Genomic DNA, 16,804 nt, shown 5'->3' with positions numbered 1-16,804 from the left:
CTGAAGATTGCTTAGTTTAGTTTCGTTTAGTTGATTGTCATGTGTACCGAGTTACAGTGAAAAGCTTTTGTTGCGTGCCAAGCAGTTAGCAGAAAGACAATGATTACATTCCAGCCATTCAATGTGTACGGATGCTTGATAAAGGGAATAATGTGAATAACGTTCAGTGCAGGAGAATGGGATTTGAACATGCGACCAGGATTACAGTCTGATAACAGCACATTGCCCAGGTTCTCTACAGTGTGAACTACACCAAGCTCAATTTAATTTGCAACATCTCGATTAATAAAACAGTCTGCAAGCAACAAAACCTAGGTAGACACAAATTATTTATTAATTAAATAATTGATTGATTGGTTGATTGATTGGTTGATTAATTAATTGATTGATTGATTGATTGATTGATTGATTGATTGATTGATTGATTGATTGATTGATTGATTGATTGATTGATTGATTGATTGATTGATTGATTGATTGATTGATTGATTGATTGATTGATTGATTGATGTCACATACTTGGTACAGATAAATTCTTTGTTTTGCATACAATACATGAGCATGCAAAGGTAACATTAAGGCATGGATAGGTAAATGGCAAGACATATTTGTGTCAGAAACATGCCTGGTAATAGTCATCTTGAGCACAAGATTCATTTTACATGAACCTGCATGAGCATCACTTAACCCCTTCAACTCAACATCATGGGAGTCACCACTAACCAGAAACTCCACTGGACCAGCCACATGAATACAGCGGCTACAGGTAAAACATCTACATTCACACGACATTGTCTAGGACAGAGCATCCCATCAGTTTGGCAGGCCAGACCATTATTCACTCCCAAGTATCTGCCACACAAAACATTTGCTTCCTCCACCACCCGCGAACAAGGGCTACAATGCAGAACGAAAACAGATAATGCTGGAAAATCTCTGTAGCATAGAACTTTCCCACGCAACCACAGGAAACCATGTAAAATATTGCCTATCCGTGTTCTCCAGAGATAGACACTGAGTGCTGGAGCAACTCAAAGGGTCAGGCAGCATCTCTGGTGAAAAATAATAGGTAACAGAGAGGTGTGGGGGGGGGGGGATAAACTGGAGATGAGAAAAGGCCTGAACAATTCGGGCTTGCCAATAAATTACCTCAGAAAGGGTGGAGCCCACAATGGTCCATTGTTGGCTGGGGAAGGTGTGATAACAAGAGGGATCCAAGGATGTTGCCAGTGGAACTGGTCGGCTGACTAGGGTGGGGGAGGGGGGATTGAGGGAGAGGAGGGAATGCAGGAGTTACTTGAAATTAGAGAAATCAACGTTCATGCCATTGGGTTGTAAGCTGCCCGAGCAAAATATGAGGTGCCGTTCCTCCAATTTATATGTAGCCTCACTCTGATAGTGGTGGAGGCTCAGTGCAGAAAGGTGAGTGTGGGAATGGGAAGGGGAGTTGAAATGTTTGGCACCTGAGAGGTTGCATCGGCTGAGGTAGGCTGAGTGTAAGTGTTCAGCGAAACGATCGCCAAGTCTACACTTGGTCTTGCCGATCTATAGGAGTCTACGCTTGGCCTCTTCATCCAGAGATATTGCCTGACCCGCTGACTTACTCCCGCACTTTGTGTTCTGAGCAAGATTTCAGCATCTGCCGTTCCCCGCTTCAAGATTACTGCTTTACAAGGAAGTCTTTGGATTCCTACTTAATTATTGACTTGAGAAATGACGCTAAAGAATGGTCGTGATACCTCTGTGTTGCTGAACCTGAGCAATATTTTCCTGACTGGTGTGAATTGTCTCTGCTGTGTGTGAATGTCAGCGTTCATTTGTGATGTGGGTCTAACCTGTTTGTTCCTGCCAGCAGGTCAGGATGATCAGTGCTTGGATGGGACCCACGGCTGTGACCCTGTGCTGGCCAAGTGTGTGAGCATGCCACCCATCACTCAGGACAGCGCTGGATACCATTGTTCCTGCATCTCGGGATACGCGGGCAGTGGACGAGAAGGAGACTGTCAAGGTCAGTCCATTAGAACTGAAGGTGTATGAAACCATTGATTAAAACCACCTCCCCAACCTCTCCTCACATCCCTCATTCCATTCTATTGCTAGAACCACGCACAATCGTCTCGTAGACTCATTGGTCTCAGTGGCTATCCCTGGTAAACCTATTGTTAGCTCCCATAAGTCTAACCATAACTTTTGACTGGAAATGCTCCCAACTTCAGTCTATTGGGATAGACAGAAAAAGCTAGAGTAACTCAGCGGGACAGGCAGCATTTCTGGAGAGACCCGAAACATCACCCATTCCTTCTCTCCAGAGATGCTGCCTGTCCCACTGAGTTACTCCAGCTTTTTGTGTCTAATCTTCAGTTTACACCAGCATCTGCAGTTCCTTCCTACACAGTCAGATTATTGGGAGTCTGAAGAAGGGTCCCAACACAAAATGTCACCTATCCATGTTCCCCAGGGATGCTGCCCGACCCGTGGTGTTACTCCAGCACAGAGGGAGTAATCTCTTGAACGTTATATAAATCTGTCGCTACTGTGTCTTCTATTGGTACCAAACTCTAATGGTACAACAAATTCTCTTTGTCAATATGTGGTAGACTTTGACCTTGCCCAGATGAATGTGAGCCGCCATCTCTCCTGATCTTTATTTCCATTCATTTCAATACAAAGATATAAAATGGATGGCTCTATCCAAGACCATCAGAGAACTTAGTGCATGTTTAGTGCCAGATTTAAGGCAGTTCTATCTAATCTGCATCCATTTCTCCCCCACGCCTTTCACCTCTCTCTAGATGTGAATATGAGTGGTCCTTGATTATGTCTTGTGTTAACAGGTAGTAAATATACTTACTGCACTCCTAGATCCCACAGCTCTACAATACCCCTCAGGGCCCTGACATTCTGCCCTGGGTTGACTTCCAAAATTGCAACACTTTGCACTTAGCTTGTTTAAACTCCATTAACCATTCCTCAGCCCACATGCCCAACTGATCAAGATCCTGCTGCAAATTTTGATGACCATCTTTGCTATCTACGACCCACTCGCTTTTGTGACATCTGCAAGCTTACTAATCATGCCTCGTATATTCCCATCCAAACCGTTGATAAAAACCACAAACAGCAAAAGGCCCAGCGTGGTTCCACGAGGAACACCACCAGCATAAACCTGGCACTTGGTGCTTTCAAGGTTTGGTATCTTTTGCCCGATGGGAAAGGGAGAATGGCCAGGGTGTGAGTGATCCTTGGGTATGTCATGTATTAACAAGTAGTTAATATACTTTATGTCCATTTTCTTCAGATGTGGATGAATGTGCGCAGGGCAATGGTGGATGTTCCCAGCGCTGTGTGAACACTGTGGGCAGTTACCGGTGTGACTGCCACCTAGGCTACACCTTGAGTCCCGACAACAGAACAACATGTACAGGTCTGGCCTTGCACATGTTCTTTCTGTTGCATTTCACCTGAATTTGTTTTTACGGATCTGATTGTATGCCCGATTCTCTGTACAAAACCCCCTTGCTCTTCGCAAAGCCCTTACCGTTTGCTAAAACATAGGCAATATCTGGGTCTTGTCCAAACTCTCCCATTTGTTTGTTAGTTAGTTAGTTATATATTTACACTCTGTACTTTTACTACATTTACATAGTAGTGTGTTTACACGTCCTGTTGTGCTGCTGCAAGTAAGAATTTCATTGTTCCGTTTCGGGACATATGACAATAAAACACTCTTGTCTTTTGGTTGTGCCATGCCTGCTTACCATGTAAGCAGTTGAAACAATGTCGTGGTTTTTCTGCTTTATAAACAGCACAGAGTACTCATGGGGGGGGGGGGGGGGCATTTGAAGGGCCATTCAGCCACATTTCACCACCTCTATTTGGTGCCCCTGCACTATGAATGGTGCCTGCAGACCAACTATTGACTCTAACCTGACTGAAGACTTCGGGGGAGGTGCAGTCTCTCTGCTCCACTAATAACCACATTGGAGTGGGTGCCTCTGTAGTGGCCGCACTGGACTAATAATAATAATAAATTTTATTTAATGGGCGCCTTTCAGACATCTCAAGGACACCTTACATAGTAATCGGAATAAAAACATATAATCGGAATAGAACAGGTAAAAAAGACATCACAGAGACACAAATTAAAAACAGAATTCAATCCAAAAACAGAAAATCAAAAACACAGTGTGAAGAGAGAGCAGCGGCAGCCAAAGCGCGCTAGCGTCCACTCTCTCTTCACGGCTGCCATCTTGGACACAGGACTACAATTAGACAAAAAATTGTCCAATGTCCAATTGGACATGTGCTACAAGCCTCGGGTATGGGACAGGATTGAAGGAAGACAGATAATCAAAGTGGACATTGTCACGGACACTGAATAAAGATAGTAAGAAGGGCTCATGCCCACCATGCCTTCATGCGTACATAGTCAGCTGTGCTCCTGCCTTCAATTCTCTGAGAAACAATATAACTCGAGACTAAGATTATCCAAGTTAGTGGTGATAACATTTGATAACAGCGCTGGCAGAGCTCCACGCTAGTGCTCCACGTGTAGATATCAACCTCAGTTCACCCATAATCCAGTAGGTGGTAGCTGAAACATGCCTTGTATCGCGGTTTGCTGCTCACTGCAGCAGGGAAGTCACATCTCTTTGTTAATCAGAACTGCCTGAGGATTGTGGAGGTAGGTACTCACAACATTTATCTTACATCTTGACAAGCTCTTGAATCGGCAAGGCAGAGAAGATTGTGGTCCATTTACAGATAAAATGACAAGGTCGGCATGGACATAGTGGGCTGAAGGGCCTATTTTGTTTCTGTATGACTCTGTGAAAGGGGACATCAGTCTTTGGATACCATGAAGGGACTCATTGAGAAAGTATCCAAGGAGTCTTTCAAGCCCACAAATGTTCTCCTATCCATCAATGCTAGAGGTGCTGCCTTACAGCAGCAGAGACCCAGGTTCAATCCTGACTACGGATGCCGTGTGTACGGAGTTTGTACGTTCTCCCCGTGACAACGTGGGTTTTCCCCGGGTGCTCCAGTTTCCTACCGGGCTCCAAATACTTACAAGTTTGCAGGTTAATTGGCTTTGGTGAAGATTGTAAGTTGTCCCTAGTGTGTCGGATAGTGTTAGTGTACAGCTAACGCTGGTCGATGCGGACTCGGTGGGCTGAAGGCCCATTTTCCGTGCTGTATATCTAAACTAAACTAAACTAAACAATCCAAGATTGGATGGTCCTGGTTGACATCGAAATTCTGTTTCTTTCCTCAGACATCAATGAATGCCTACGGGATCCTTGCAATTCCATGAGCACATGCGCAAACGTACCTGGGGGTTACAGATGTGACTGCAGGGCGGGCTTTGAGTACAGCGGCAACATCTGTAAAGGTTAGTCTTATTCTAACGTTCATTCAAGGGTTGTGGCCTTCCCAGGCTGAGCCGGCATTGAAGTGCCCAGGCCAAACAATCCATTACAAGAATGATCCCAGGAATGAGTAGGTTAATCTATGATGAGCGCTTGTCGGCACTGGGCCTGTACTCGCTGGAGTTTAGAAGAATGAGCGGGGACCTCATTGAAATGCACAGAATAATGAAAGGCTTGGATAGAGTCGATGAGAGAAATGTTTCCACTAGTGGGTGAGCCTAAGACTAGAGGTCATAGCCTCAGAATTAAAGGACGTTCTTTTCAGGAGATGAGGAGAAATTTCATTTTAGTCCGAGGGTGGTGAATCTGTGGAATTCTTTGCCTCAGAAGGCTGTGGAGGCCAAGACAGTGGATATTTTTAAGGCAAAGATAGATAGATTCTTGATTAGTACAGGTGTCAGAGGTTATGGGGAAAAGGCAGGAGAATGGGTTTAGGAAGGAGAGTTAGATCAGCCATGATTGAATGACGGAGTCGACTTGATGGGCCAAATGGCCAAATACTACTCCAGTCAGTTATGACCTTATGAACTTAAATGTCCTAACTATATCTTGGCCTGGGCTTCCAGGTGGAAGGTAATATTCACACCAAACAAGTTCTAGGCTATAATGATGTCCAACAAGAGAAAATTAATCTCTCTCCTTTTGACATTCACTTGCATTAATGTCACTGATATGCCACTATTAATATCCCATGGATTACCATTGACTGTCCAAGGCTCAGGTCAGAAGTGTGGTAGAATATAGACATAAAAAGCTGGAGCAACTCAGTGGGTCAGACAGCTTCTCTGGAGAGAAGGAATGGGTGAAATTTTGGGTTGAGACACTTAAATATCCACCACTTGTCTGCTTGAGTGCAGCTGCAACAACACCTGAAAACTCCACACCATACCCAACATATTGATAGATTATTTATTAGGACAATGGAAAATTCAGAATATGTTTGGTGTTCTTTTCATATCTCTATTCCCCTTCTATTCTTAGATGTCAATGAATGCCGAAGTTCTCCATGCAAACCACAAGAGCAATGTTTGAATACAGTGGGGAGCTACTTCTGCGTGTGCCTGGATGGTAACTGCACAGGTTAGTGCCTGAAGAGGAATGGGTGAAGATTCATTCCTGATCAACCAGAGATTCACTGTCTAGATGTTATACACTTGTGAAAGGGAGGGGGAGAATCTATCCAGAAACCCTCCCTTCCAAAATTTTGCTTCAAGTTATTAAAGCTAACTGATAAAGCCACAGGGGCATAGAGCACAGGAACAGGCCCCTCGGCCCACCACACTTGTGCCAACACAAGTACCCACCTTCATCTATCCTAGACACGAAAAGCTGGAGTAACTCAGCGGGTCAGACAGCATCTCTGGAGAAAAGGAATAGGTAATGTTTTGGGTCAAGACCCTTCTTCAGACAGCTTTTTATGTCTATCTTCAGTTTGAACTAGCATCTGCAGTTCCTTCCTCCATACATCAATCGTACACTGATTCCATTTTATGTTTACCACATTCCCATCACCTGCCCGCACTACATTCTACCACACACCTACACACTGGGGACAACTTACAGTGGGTAACTATGCTATTTGCCCGTGCGACTTTAAGATGTGGGAGGAAACTATGTAGATCACCCAAGATGACCTATACAGTCACAGGGCAAGGGTACAAACCAACCCTTTGGCCCATCGAATCTGCGCCGACTTGCGATCATCCCGTACACTACTACTATCCAATACACTAGGGACAATTTGCAATTTTTTATTACCAAAGCCAGTTAACCTACAAACCTACGAATCTTTGGAGTGTGTGAGGAAGCTGGAACACCCCTGAAAAAACACGCAGTCACACGGAGAACATGCAAACTCCGTGCAGACAGCACCCGTAGTCAGGATCGAACCCAAGTCTCTGGCAACATAAATGCTTATATTGCAGCTGATATATTGCCACAAATGATTCACAGCAAATGATTCACAGCAAACGAATTGTCTTTGAAGTTAATGCTGTTTCTGGATGGATGAGGCCATAAATGTGCATAGCAAGGTCAGTGCAAAGATCTCCCTTAATTTTCCTTCTGGTGCTTCGTGCTTTCAAGGTTTCGTATCTTTTGCCCGATAGGAAAGGGAGAGTGGTCCTTGATTATGTCTTGTTTTAACAAATAATAAAGATACCTTGTCTGTTTTCTTCAGATGTGGATGAATGTGCTCAGAACAATGGCGGCTGCTCCCAGCGCTGTGTGAACACTGTGGGCAGTTACCGGTGTGACTGCCACCGAGGCCACACCTTGAGTCCCGACAACAGAACGACATGCACAGGTCTGAATGGTCATATAACAATATGATTTATTTCTGTAAACACATAATGCGTGCAGATTGACCTGTTTGCAATGCTGATACCATTATAAAGATAAAATATTTTTGTTGTTTCTTGCTTAGCTCGCTTACTTTGTTCCTTCTTTTCATTTTTACCCTACTTGGAAAACTTCACACTTTTCACTGTGGGAGCCTAAAATTAATTACTGGTGGACTGAGACCGCAGTAAACGTCTTTGCAAGAGGCTGTGGGAGGGAGGGGATGTAGAAAATCTCTTGCCCATTGTAGGGGTAAAAGCAATGTTAGTGTGTTTATTGCATTAGCATCACATGCCCTCTGAGATTTCTTACTGGTGTTTGTTTAAACTTTCCAGATGTGGATGAATGTGCGCAGGGCAATGGTGGATGTTCCCAGCGCTGTGTGAACACTGTGGGCAGTTACCGGTGTCTTTGTCACCATGGCTACATCTTGAGCCCTGGAAGCAGAACATCCTGCATCGGTATGACATTTCACGTTTTACTGCTGCCAATTGCGATTAAGTCTCTTCTCCCGAATCATAAGATCATAAGGGATTGAGGCGTGACCTTCATAACCGATCCATTCATGTCTAGATTCATAATAGCTGCAAATTTCTGATATTATTCCTATCATCTGGGTGTATGGAACAAGCTGCCGGAGGAGGTAGTTGAGGCAGGTTATTTTTATAAACCAAAAGCTACGGAAGTCCATAGATGCTTAGCCACATTAGGGTGGCTATCACTAACTGCACTAATTGTAGTTGTAGTTGCTTTTCTTTTTTACTTTCCACACTTTACTAACCCTATTAGCTATCACCTTTTTTATCTTATATCACATTATATTTTGTATTTGGAATGGAATTGCATATTTTATTTAAGGAGATACGTTCGGATGGAAAACAGACGTGACCTAAAATTCATCTACCTGAAGTTCAAGTATAAGGTAGGGTTGAGTGTGCTGAATCATCTGCTCTACCACTTAATCACAAGATGCAAGACATGAATATAAAAATTGGGGGTGAGGGAATTAAATTCTGTAGTTCGAATGTTAAGGGAATTAATGAACCTATCAAGAGAGGCAAAGTGTTAGCACATTTAAAATCATTGAAAACAGATATAATATTTCTCCAGGAGACACATCTTAAAAAGGAAGCACAACATAGACTGAAAGCAAAATGGATTGCTAAAGCGTACCACTCTTCATTCTCACATAAATCAAGAGGTGTTGCAATACTAATTCGTAAAGGTATACCCTTTAAACATATATCAACGATAGAAGACATTGAAGGCAGATATATTATAATAATAGGGGAGTTATACTTAAAAAAGGTGACTCTCCTCAATGTGTATGGACCAAATTTTGATAGCCCTCTGTTTTTTAAGAGAATTCTTAACAATATCCCGGAAGGTACACAACAAAACTTAATAATCGGTGGAGATTTAAATTGTACATTGGATGCTTGTTTGGATAGATCATCAACTCAAAGAAAACTAAAATCTCGATCAAGTGAATTTTTAAATTCATACATTAATACCACAAATATTAAGAACGTTTGGAGAATTGAAAATCCATCGGGCCGAGAATATTCATTTTACTCACCAGTACATAAAACTTACTCAAGGATAGACTATTTTTTAGTAGATTCAAAACTTATCCCATTCACCTATAACTCACAATATCATAACATCATAATCTCAGACCACGCCGCATTAACATTTATGATCAAAGTAAACGGAATGGCAGAGACACAGTCACAATGGAGATTTAATCCCCAAATCTTAAAAGATAAGTCATGTAATGAATATCTAGTAAAACAGATTAAAATGTTTTTTGAGGCTAACGATAGCCCTGAAATCTCTGCCTCCCTTCTTTGGGAGACATTTAAAGCATTTGTACGAGGAGCATTAATTTCTTCCCAATCATTTTTTAATAAAGAGAATAGGGCCAAACAACAGAAACTGGAAATGGAAATAAAGCAATTAGACACAGAAAATGCAGCAGCACCATCCACGATAAAACACAATAAAATTGTAGTATTGAAATATAAGTTAAACAAGATTTATTCAGACCAAGTTATAAAACTTTATCAACATACAAAACATTTAAATTTTGAATTTGGTGACAAACCACAAAAACTATTAGCGCGTCAACTTCGCAAATTGGATGGGGAAAAAACAATATACAAAATTAGAACAGACAAGGGAGAAACATTAACACTGCCTAAAGATATTAATGATAGATTTCTACAATACTACCAAAAATTGTATTCATCTAAAATAACAGAACAATCAACGGGAATGGAAACATTTTTACAGAATTGTAAGTTTGCGGGTCTAGATCAGAAAGAGAGAGAATTGCTAGGGGCTGAAATTACGATAAAAAACATTGAAGAATCAATAAAGTCCTTAAAAAACGGAAAGGCGGCAGGACCCGATGGTCTAAATTCGGAATTTTATAAAAAAATTTATGATTTGCTTTCCCCACGCCTACAGACAATGTACAAATACGCTTATACTCAACAGAAACTCCCAGAAACTCTAAATGAATCAACAATCATACTTATACCAAAAACGGACAAGGATCTTGAAGACCCAGGTTCATACAGAGCTATAGCCCTCTTAAATACTGATCAGAAAATATTAACTAAGATTCTATCTAATAGATTGAGCTTAGTGATCAGTAAATTAATACATCCTGACCAAACAGGGTTTATCCCCAAACGGTATTCATTTTTTAATCTGAGAAGATTATTTAATATTATATACTCCAATAGAATCCCTAACGCAGAGCTAGCAATTATCTTGTTAGATGCTGAAAAAGCATTTGACCAGGTAGAATGGCCATATTTATTTTCGGTGATGGAAAATTTTCAACTAGGAGAGAAGTACTGTACATGGGTTAAATTGTTATATTCTAACCCAACAACTAGAATATTAACAAACAAAATGTTATCAACTAAATTTAATCTCTCTAGAGGCTGTAGACAAGGATGCTCACTATCCCCACTATTATTTGCTCTTGCAATCGAACCCCTAGCAGAAAGCGTTAGAAACCATCCAGGAATATTTGGATACAATACTAGAGACACAAGGAATAAAATCTCCTTATATGCAGATGATATACTAATATATATTACAAAATTAGAAACTAGTATTCCAAACCTATTAAATCTAATAACTCAATTTGGTCAGTTTTCGGGATATAGAATCAATTGGAATAAAAGCGAAATCATGCCAATAACAAAATTCAATTTACATACAATACAACAATCCCCTTTTAAAATAGTTAAAGATAAATTTAAATACTTAGGAATCTATGTAACTAAGACATATACCTCTTTATTTAAACTAAATTTCCCACCCTTACTGAATAAACTACATAAGAATATTCAATACTGGAAAACACTCCCCATTTCAATGCTTGGGAGAATTAATGCTATAAAAATGATTTTTTTACCGCAACTGCTGTACCTACTTCAATTAATTCCGATATATCCCAAAAACTTTTTTCAAAAAAGTCGACTCCATTGTTACAAGTTTTGTCTGGGATTATAAGAATCATAGAATAAGTAAAAAACATTTATGTAAATCAAAGCTAAATGGAGGTCTGGCTTTGCCAAATTTCTTATTTTATTTTTGGGCAGTCCATATTAAAAACATGAATTTTTGGCTGGAAGAGATGGACCAACAACCAGATTGGCTAATGATGGAAAAGGAAGACTGTCTACCTTTTGAAATTGGACCGATCATATTTGCCCCCACAAAACTGCACAAAAAAACCTATAAAGAAAACCCCATAATACATAGTGGAATACGAATTTGGAAACAAATAAAAAAAGATTTAAAATTGAATAATATACCACTCTGCCTTCCCATTGTAAATAATCCTTTATTCAAATCATCCTTTATGGACAAAGGTTTCACACAATGGAAAAATCATGGAATCAAAAATATAGGACATCTTTATGGGAAAGGTACTTTTCTTTCATTCCAAGAGTTACAACTGAATTATGGACTGCACTCAAATAATTTCTTCAGATATCTACAAATTAGAGATTATGTTAAATCTAATACACAAGTTTACAGGAATAGTGAATCAGAAATTCTTGATGAATGTCTGAACAAGCATCCTAATACTGAAAAACTAATAGCTTATATTTATAACACCTTACTAAATAACGAGGTACCACCGACCGAACCATATAGATACAAATGGGAAAATGAAATAGGTCATCCTATCACGAAAGATATGTGGGACGAAAGTTTACAACAAATACATCAATGTTCATTAAATGCCAGACATACTTTAATACAATTCAAGGTCTTACATAGACTACACTTTTCTAAAATAAAACTAAATAGAATCTTCCCACAAATCTCTCCTATTTGTGATAAATGTCTACATTTAGAGGCTAATTTAACACAAACTAAAACTTAAACATTTCTGGACAGATATTTTTGAAATAACTTCAGAAGTTATTAATACAAAACTGGACCCAGACACAAAATTAATAATACTTGGAATATCAGAACAAAGCTTAACACTCACAACAAACCAAAGAAACTTCCTCAATTACAGTATAATAACCGGAAAAAAATTAATATTAAAATTTTGGAAAGGCCCTACAACCCCCACAATTAAAATGTGGATTACGGAAATGTCGGAGACCCTATACTTAGAAAGAATTAGACTTGTCTTAATGGACAAACAAGATCTTTTCCATAAAATTTGGGCTCCATTCATTAACTATCTGAAGGGATAGATTGGCTCAGCACGAGGACCCAGCTGAAACTTGAACTCAGGAACAGATGAAAAACTATACTCTATACTTTATAACCTACGAGCCTATCTCCATTGATGTATTACAGGTAACCCATTCCACCTCCCTTGTTTTTCTGTTGTGTTGTTTCTTGTTTTTTTTTTTGTGTGTTTTTTTTTTTTTTTTTTTTTTTTTTTGCTTTCTTTTTTATTTGTAACTTTCTACCCTCTCTTTTTCTCGCTTTCTATAAAAAATAAAAATACTAGAAGCAGAAGTAATTGATAATGGAAAATTTTAATAATGTATGACTGATGTATATGAAAAGTTTTTTTTTTACTATAATATGTAACTACATTTTATAAATTGTCTACTTCTAATAAATACATTTAAAAAATAAAATAAAAAACAAATGATTCACAGCAAATGATTCACAGCAAACGAATTGTCTTTGAAGTTAATGCTGTTTCTGGATGGATGAGGCCATAAATGTGCATAGCAAGGTCAGTGCAAAGATCTCCCTTAATTTTCCTTCTGGTGCTTCGTGCTTTCAAGGTTTCGTATCTTTTGCCCGATAGGAAAGGGAGAATGGTCAGGGTGAGAGTGGTCCTTGATTATGTCTTGTTTTAACAAATAATAAAGATACCTTGTCTGTTTTCTTCAGATGTGGATGAATGTGCTCAGAGCAATGGCGGCTGCTCCCAGCGCTGTGTGAACACTGTGGGCAGTTACCGGTGTGACTGCCACCGAGGCCACACCTTGAGTCCCGACAACAGAACGACATGCACAGGTCTGAATGGTCATATAACAATATGATTTATTTCTGTAAACACATAATGCGTGCAGATTGACCTGTTTGCAATGCTGATACCATTATAAAGATAAAATATTTTTGTTGTTTCTTGCTTAGCTCGCTTACTTTGTTCCTTCTTTCCATTTTTACCCTACTTGGAAAACTTCACACTTTTCACTGTGGGAGCCTAAAATTAATTACTGGTGGACTGAGACCGCAGCAAACGTCTTTGCAAGAGGCTGTGGGAGGGAGGGGATGTAGAAAATCTCTTGCCCATTGTAGGGGTAAAAGCAATGTTAGTGTGTTTATTGCATTAGCATCACATGCCCTCTGAGATTTCTTACTGGTGTTTGTTTAAACTTTCCAGATGTGGATGAATGTGCGCAGGGCAATGGTGGATGTTCCCAGCGCTGTGTGAACACAGTGGGCAGATACCGGTGTCTTTGTCACCATGGCTACATCTTGAGCCCTAGAAGCAGAACATCCTGCATCGGTATGACATTTCACATTTTACTGCTGCCAATTGCGATTAAGTCTCCTCCCGAATCATAAGATCATAAGGGATTGAGGCGTGACCTTCATAACCGATCCATTCATGTCTAGATTCATAATAGCTGCAGATTTCTGATATTATTCCTATCATCTGGGTGTATGGAACAAGCTGCCGGAGGAGGTAGTTGAGGCAGGTACTATCGCAACGTTTAAGAAATATTTGGGCAGGTACATGGATAGGACAGGTTTAGAGGGATATGGTCTAGTAAGTCTTGGCGGAGCACAGATAAGTGTTCATTGCGAATGGCCACATGCAGGAGGAGAAACAGCACCTTATATTCAGCGTGAGTAGCTTACAACCCAACGGTATAAACATTGAATTCTCTAATTTTAGGTAACTTCTACAAACACATGCCTCCCCCCCCACCCCCCCACACCCCCCCCCCCCCTCCCCCCACCCCCTTCATCCTGCATCCCACACTCTCTCCACAGCTTCCACCACTCCCTTCCTCTGAACCCTGGCCGACCTTGCACTAGCTTCTCCACCGTCCCCCCACCCCTTCACCAAATGCCCTTTAACTTCACAGTTCACATCTAGGTATCCCTTCCAGGCTCACACCTGCTTCTAAATCTAACCTTTGTTCAACAATCTGCCTATCAGGGAACCTCATTGCTTGACATCATCTGGTGCTGGCTGTGATTTGTCCGGCCCCTTCTTGCTTCCGTCCCGCACAACCCACCCCCCCCCCCCCACCTCTCCGCCACCCTCCTGCAGAAGGGTCCCGACCCGATACGTTATCTATCCATTTCTTCTCCAGAGATGTTGCCTGACCCATTGAGATACTCCAGCATTTTGTGTCTATCAGCAAGACCTTCTGTCTAGTTCCAAACCAAGCCAGGCAGGGTGTGAAAATGGAATGTTCCTCTGATGATGGCAAGGTATAGTCAGTGACTCCCCATAAACCCCTCTACTAATCAACAACCATTGTCAAAGCTCACACAAGACTAGATTAGAAGGCTTCCATCAACTTCAATTAAATTATGTAGGTGAGATGGAGAGAAAATTTGGATTAAGATTGTACAAAAGGGATAACATGAGAATTGTTTATATGACATCGCTCATTGGAAGCAGAAGGTTTAGGAATATTCCCTTCATTATTAATGAATGCTCAAGGACCTCTTCAGGTCAGTTATGTTTTTACTTCTCAGGAATTTGGATTATTCCATACGTTCCTCACAAAGTCAATGAGCTCATTGCTGGGATTCAGTTATCTTTTCGAAAAGGTCAAGTCCATCTATCACATGATGGACTCCATGTCTACCTTCAGATCATGTGGATCAACGAGAATACAGGGAGTTGGCAGGAGAATGTAGAGCATTCAGGAAGTTAACGACCTTCCAGTGACCTCTTGCTTTCCTCCCAACTCCAGATGTGGATGATGTCAGAGAGGAAGCCACAGCTGTCGCAGCTCAGCCTCCGGAAATTAGGTCATCAGGTCATAAGGAATAGGAGTAGAATTAAGCCATTTGGCTCATCGGGTCTCCTCCGCCATTCAATCATGGCTGATCTATCTCTCCCTCCAAACCCCATTCTCCTGCCTTCTCCCCATAACCTCTGACACCTGTACTAATCAAGAATCTATCTATTGCTGCCTTAAAAATATCCACTGACTTGACCTCCACAGCCTTCCACAGATTCATCACCCTGTGTCCATTCCTGAATAAACACTAATTGCTGGAGGTTCTGTAAATACCCACCACACAAAGATGATTCTATCCATCATACATCAGTAATACACCTTGTCCATGATTTGTCCCAATCTGGCTGCGTAGCTGTAGAAAGTTCAACCTTCATACAGTTGGGCAACTGCCGGTGAACTCTCTCTCTCTCTCTCGTTCCAGTGTGTGTGTGGGGCTGGGTACACTGGGGATGGAAGGACTTGTACAGGTAACTGGCTCTGGATCTTATCCGGGAGCCAAAAATGACATCTTATTTTTAAAGAATTGTTTAAATATTTATAATGCCGAGTTTTGTTCCAGGGCCCAGAGCCCAAATCTGTCACTTCTTGGATTGCTCAACATGTCTGCACACACTCCAATGCAAAAGAGAACAGTCTAGTTTTTAGTTTAGTTTAGAAATTTGGAGCTGAGACAGGCCCTTCGGACCACTGAGTCCGCACCAGCCAGCGATCCCTGTCGGGGATCACTTTGTCATGTTGGCATTCCTGCCTGATAATCCTGCTGCCTCATCTTGAAATGACAAAGATAATTATGCCTGGCCCAGTACAAACTCAACAGTGAAGGGGGAGCCTTGCATGGGGGGGTCTGCCAAGAACAAAGAGGGACCATTGGGAACTAAATAGAATACTTTGTAACTTTGTCAGCGTGCTATATGTGGCGACACTTTGCATACTTATGTATGCAAAACAAAGAATCTCACTGTGACACGTCAGGTGATAATAAAGTATCATTCATTCATTCATTCAATCATTCATTCGAGGGTAAGCTATGTCCATACAGAGGGAAGATGAAACATGTTGAGATAATCCTAGATACGCACCAAGAGTGAGCTGGACATTTTCAGACCTGCAAGCTCTCTGTTAAATTCTTCTCTTTCTCCAGATGTGGACGAGTGTCGCAGTGGGAGCCACGACTGCCACAGCTCGGCCTCCTGTTCCAACAGCCCCGGCTCGTTCCAGTGTGTGTGTGGGGCGGGGCACACTGGGGATGGAAGGACTTGTACAGGTAACAATCTTTAAAAATTCCCATTTGCTTCTCCTTTGCAAGCTTTATATTTTGTATCATAGTCATAGAGTGATACAGCGTGGAAATAGGCCCTTCGGCCCAACTTGCCCACACCGGACAACATGTCCCAGTTCCACTAGTCCCACCTGCCAGCATTTGATCCATATCCCTCCGAACTTGTCCTATCCATGTATCCTCTATGTTGAATCCACAATAGACAACATTGCTCGCCGATCCTCAACCAGCCACAACCTTCTGCACATATGTTT

At 41.2% G+C, this 16,804-nt stretch overlaps 1 protein-coding gene across 1 annotated transcript in view; it reads left to right on the top strand.

The window, feature by feature from the left end:
- LOC116983849 (fibrillin-1-like) overlaps window positions 1-16,804 on the top strand; it is a 149,068-nt gene that overhangs the window by 11,596 nt on the left and 120,668 nt on the right. The window contains exons 2-8 of the mRNA XM_033037726.1: window positions 1,856-2,008; window positions 3,299-3,424; window positions 5,276-5,392; window positions 6,411-6,509; window positions 13,170-13,295; window positions 13,666-13,791; window positions 16,413-16,535. Of these exons, the coding sequence (XP_032893617.1) occupies window positions 1,856-2,008; window positions 3,299-3,424; window positions 5,276-5,392; window positions 6,411-6,509; window positions 13,170-13,295; window positions 13,666-13,791; window positions 16,413-16,535 (870 nt within the window). The remainder of the gene's footprint in view (window positions 1-1,855; window positions 2,009-3,298; window positions 3,425-5,275; window positions 5,393-6,410; window positions 6,510-13,169; window positions 13,296-13,665; window positions 13,792-16,412; window positions 16,536-16,804) is intronic.

Source organism: Amblyraja radiata, chromosome 19 (assembly GCF_010909765.2).
Source record: "Amblyraja radiata isolate CabotCenter1 chromosome 19, sAmbRad1.1.pri, whole genome shotgun sequence".
Classification (NCBI taxonomy): Eukaryota; Metazoa; Chordata; class Chondrichthyes; order Rajiformes; family Rajidae; genus Amblyraja; species Amblyraja radiata.
The sequence above is the reverse complement of the archived record's forward strand: the minus strand, read 5'-3'. Positions and strand labels throughout refer to the sequence as shown.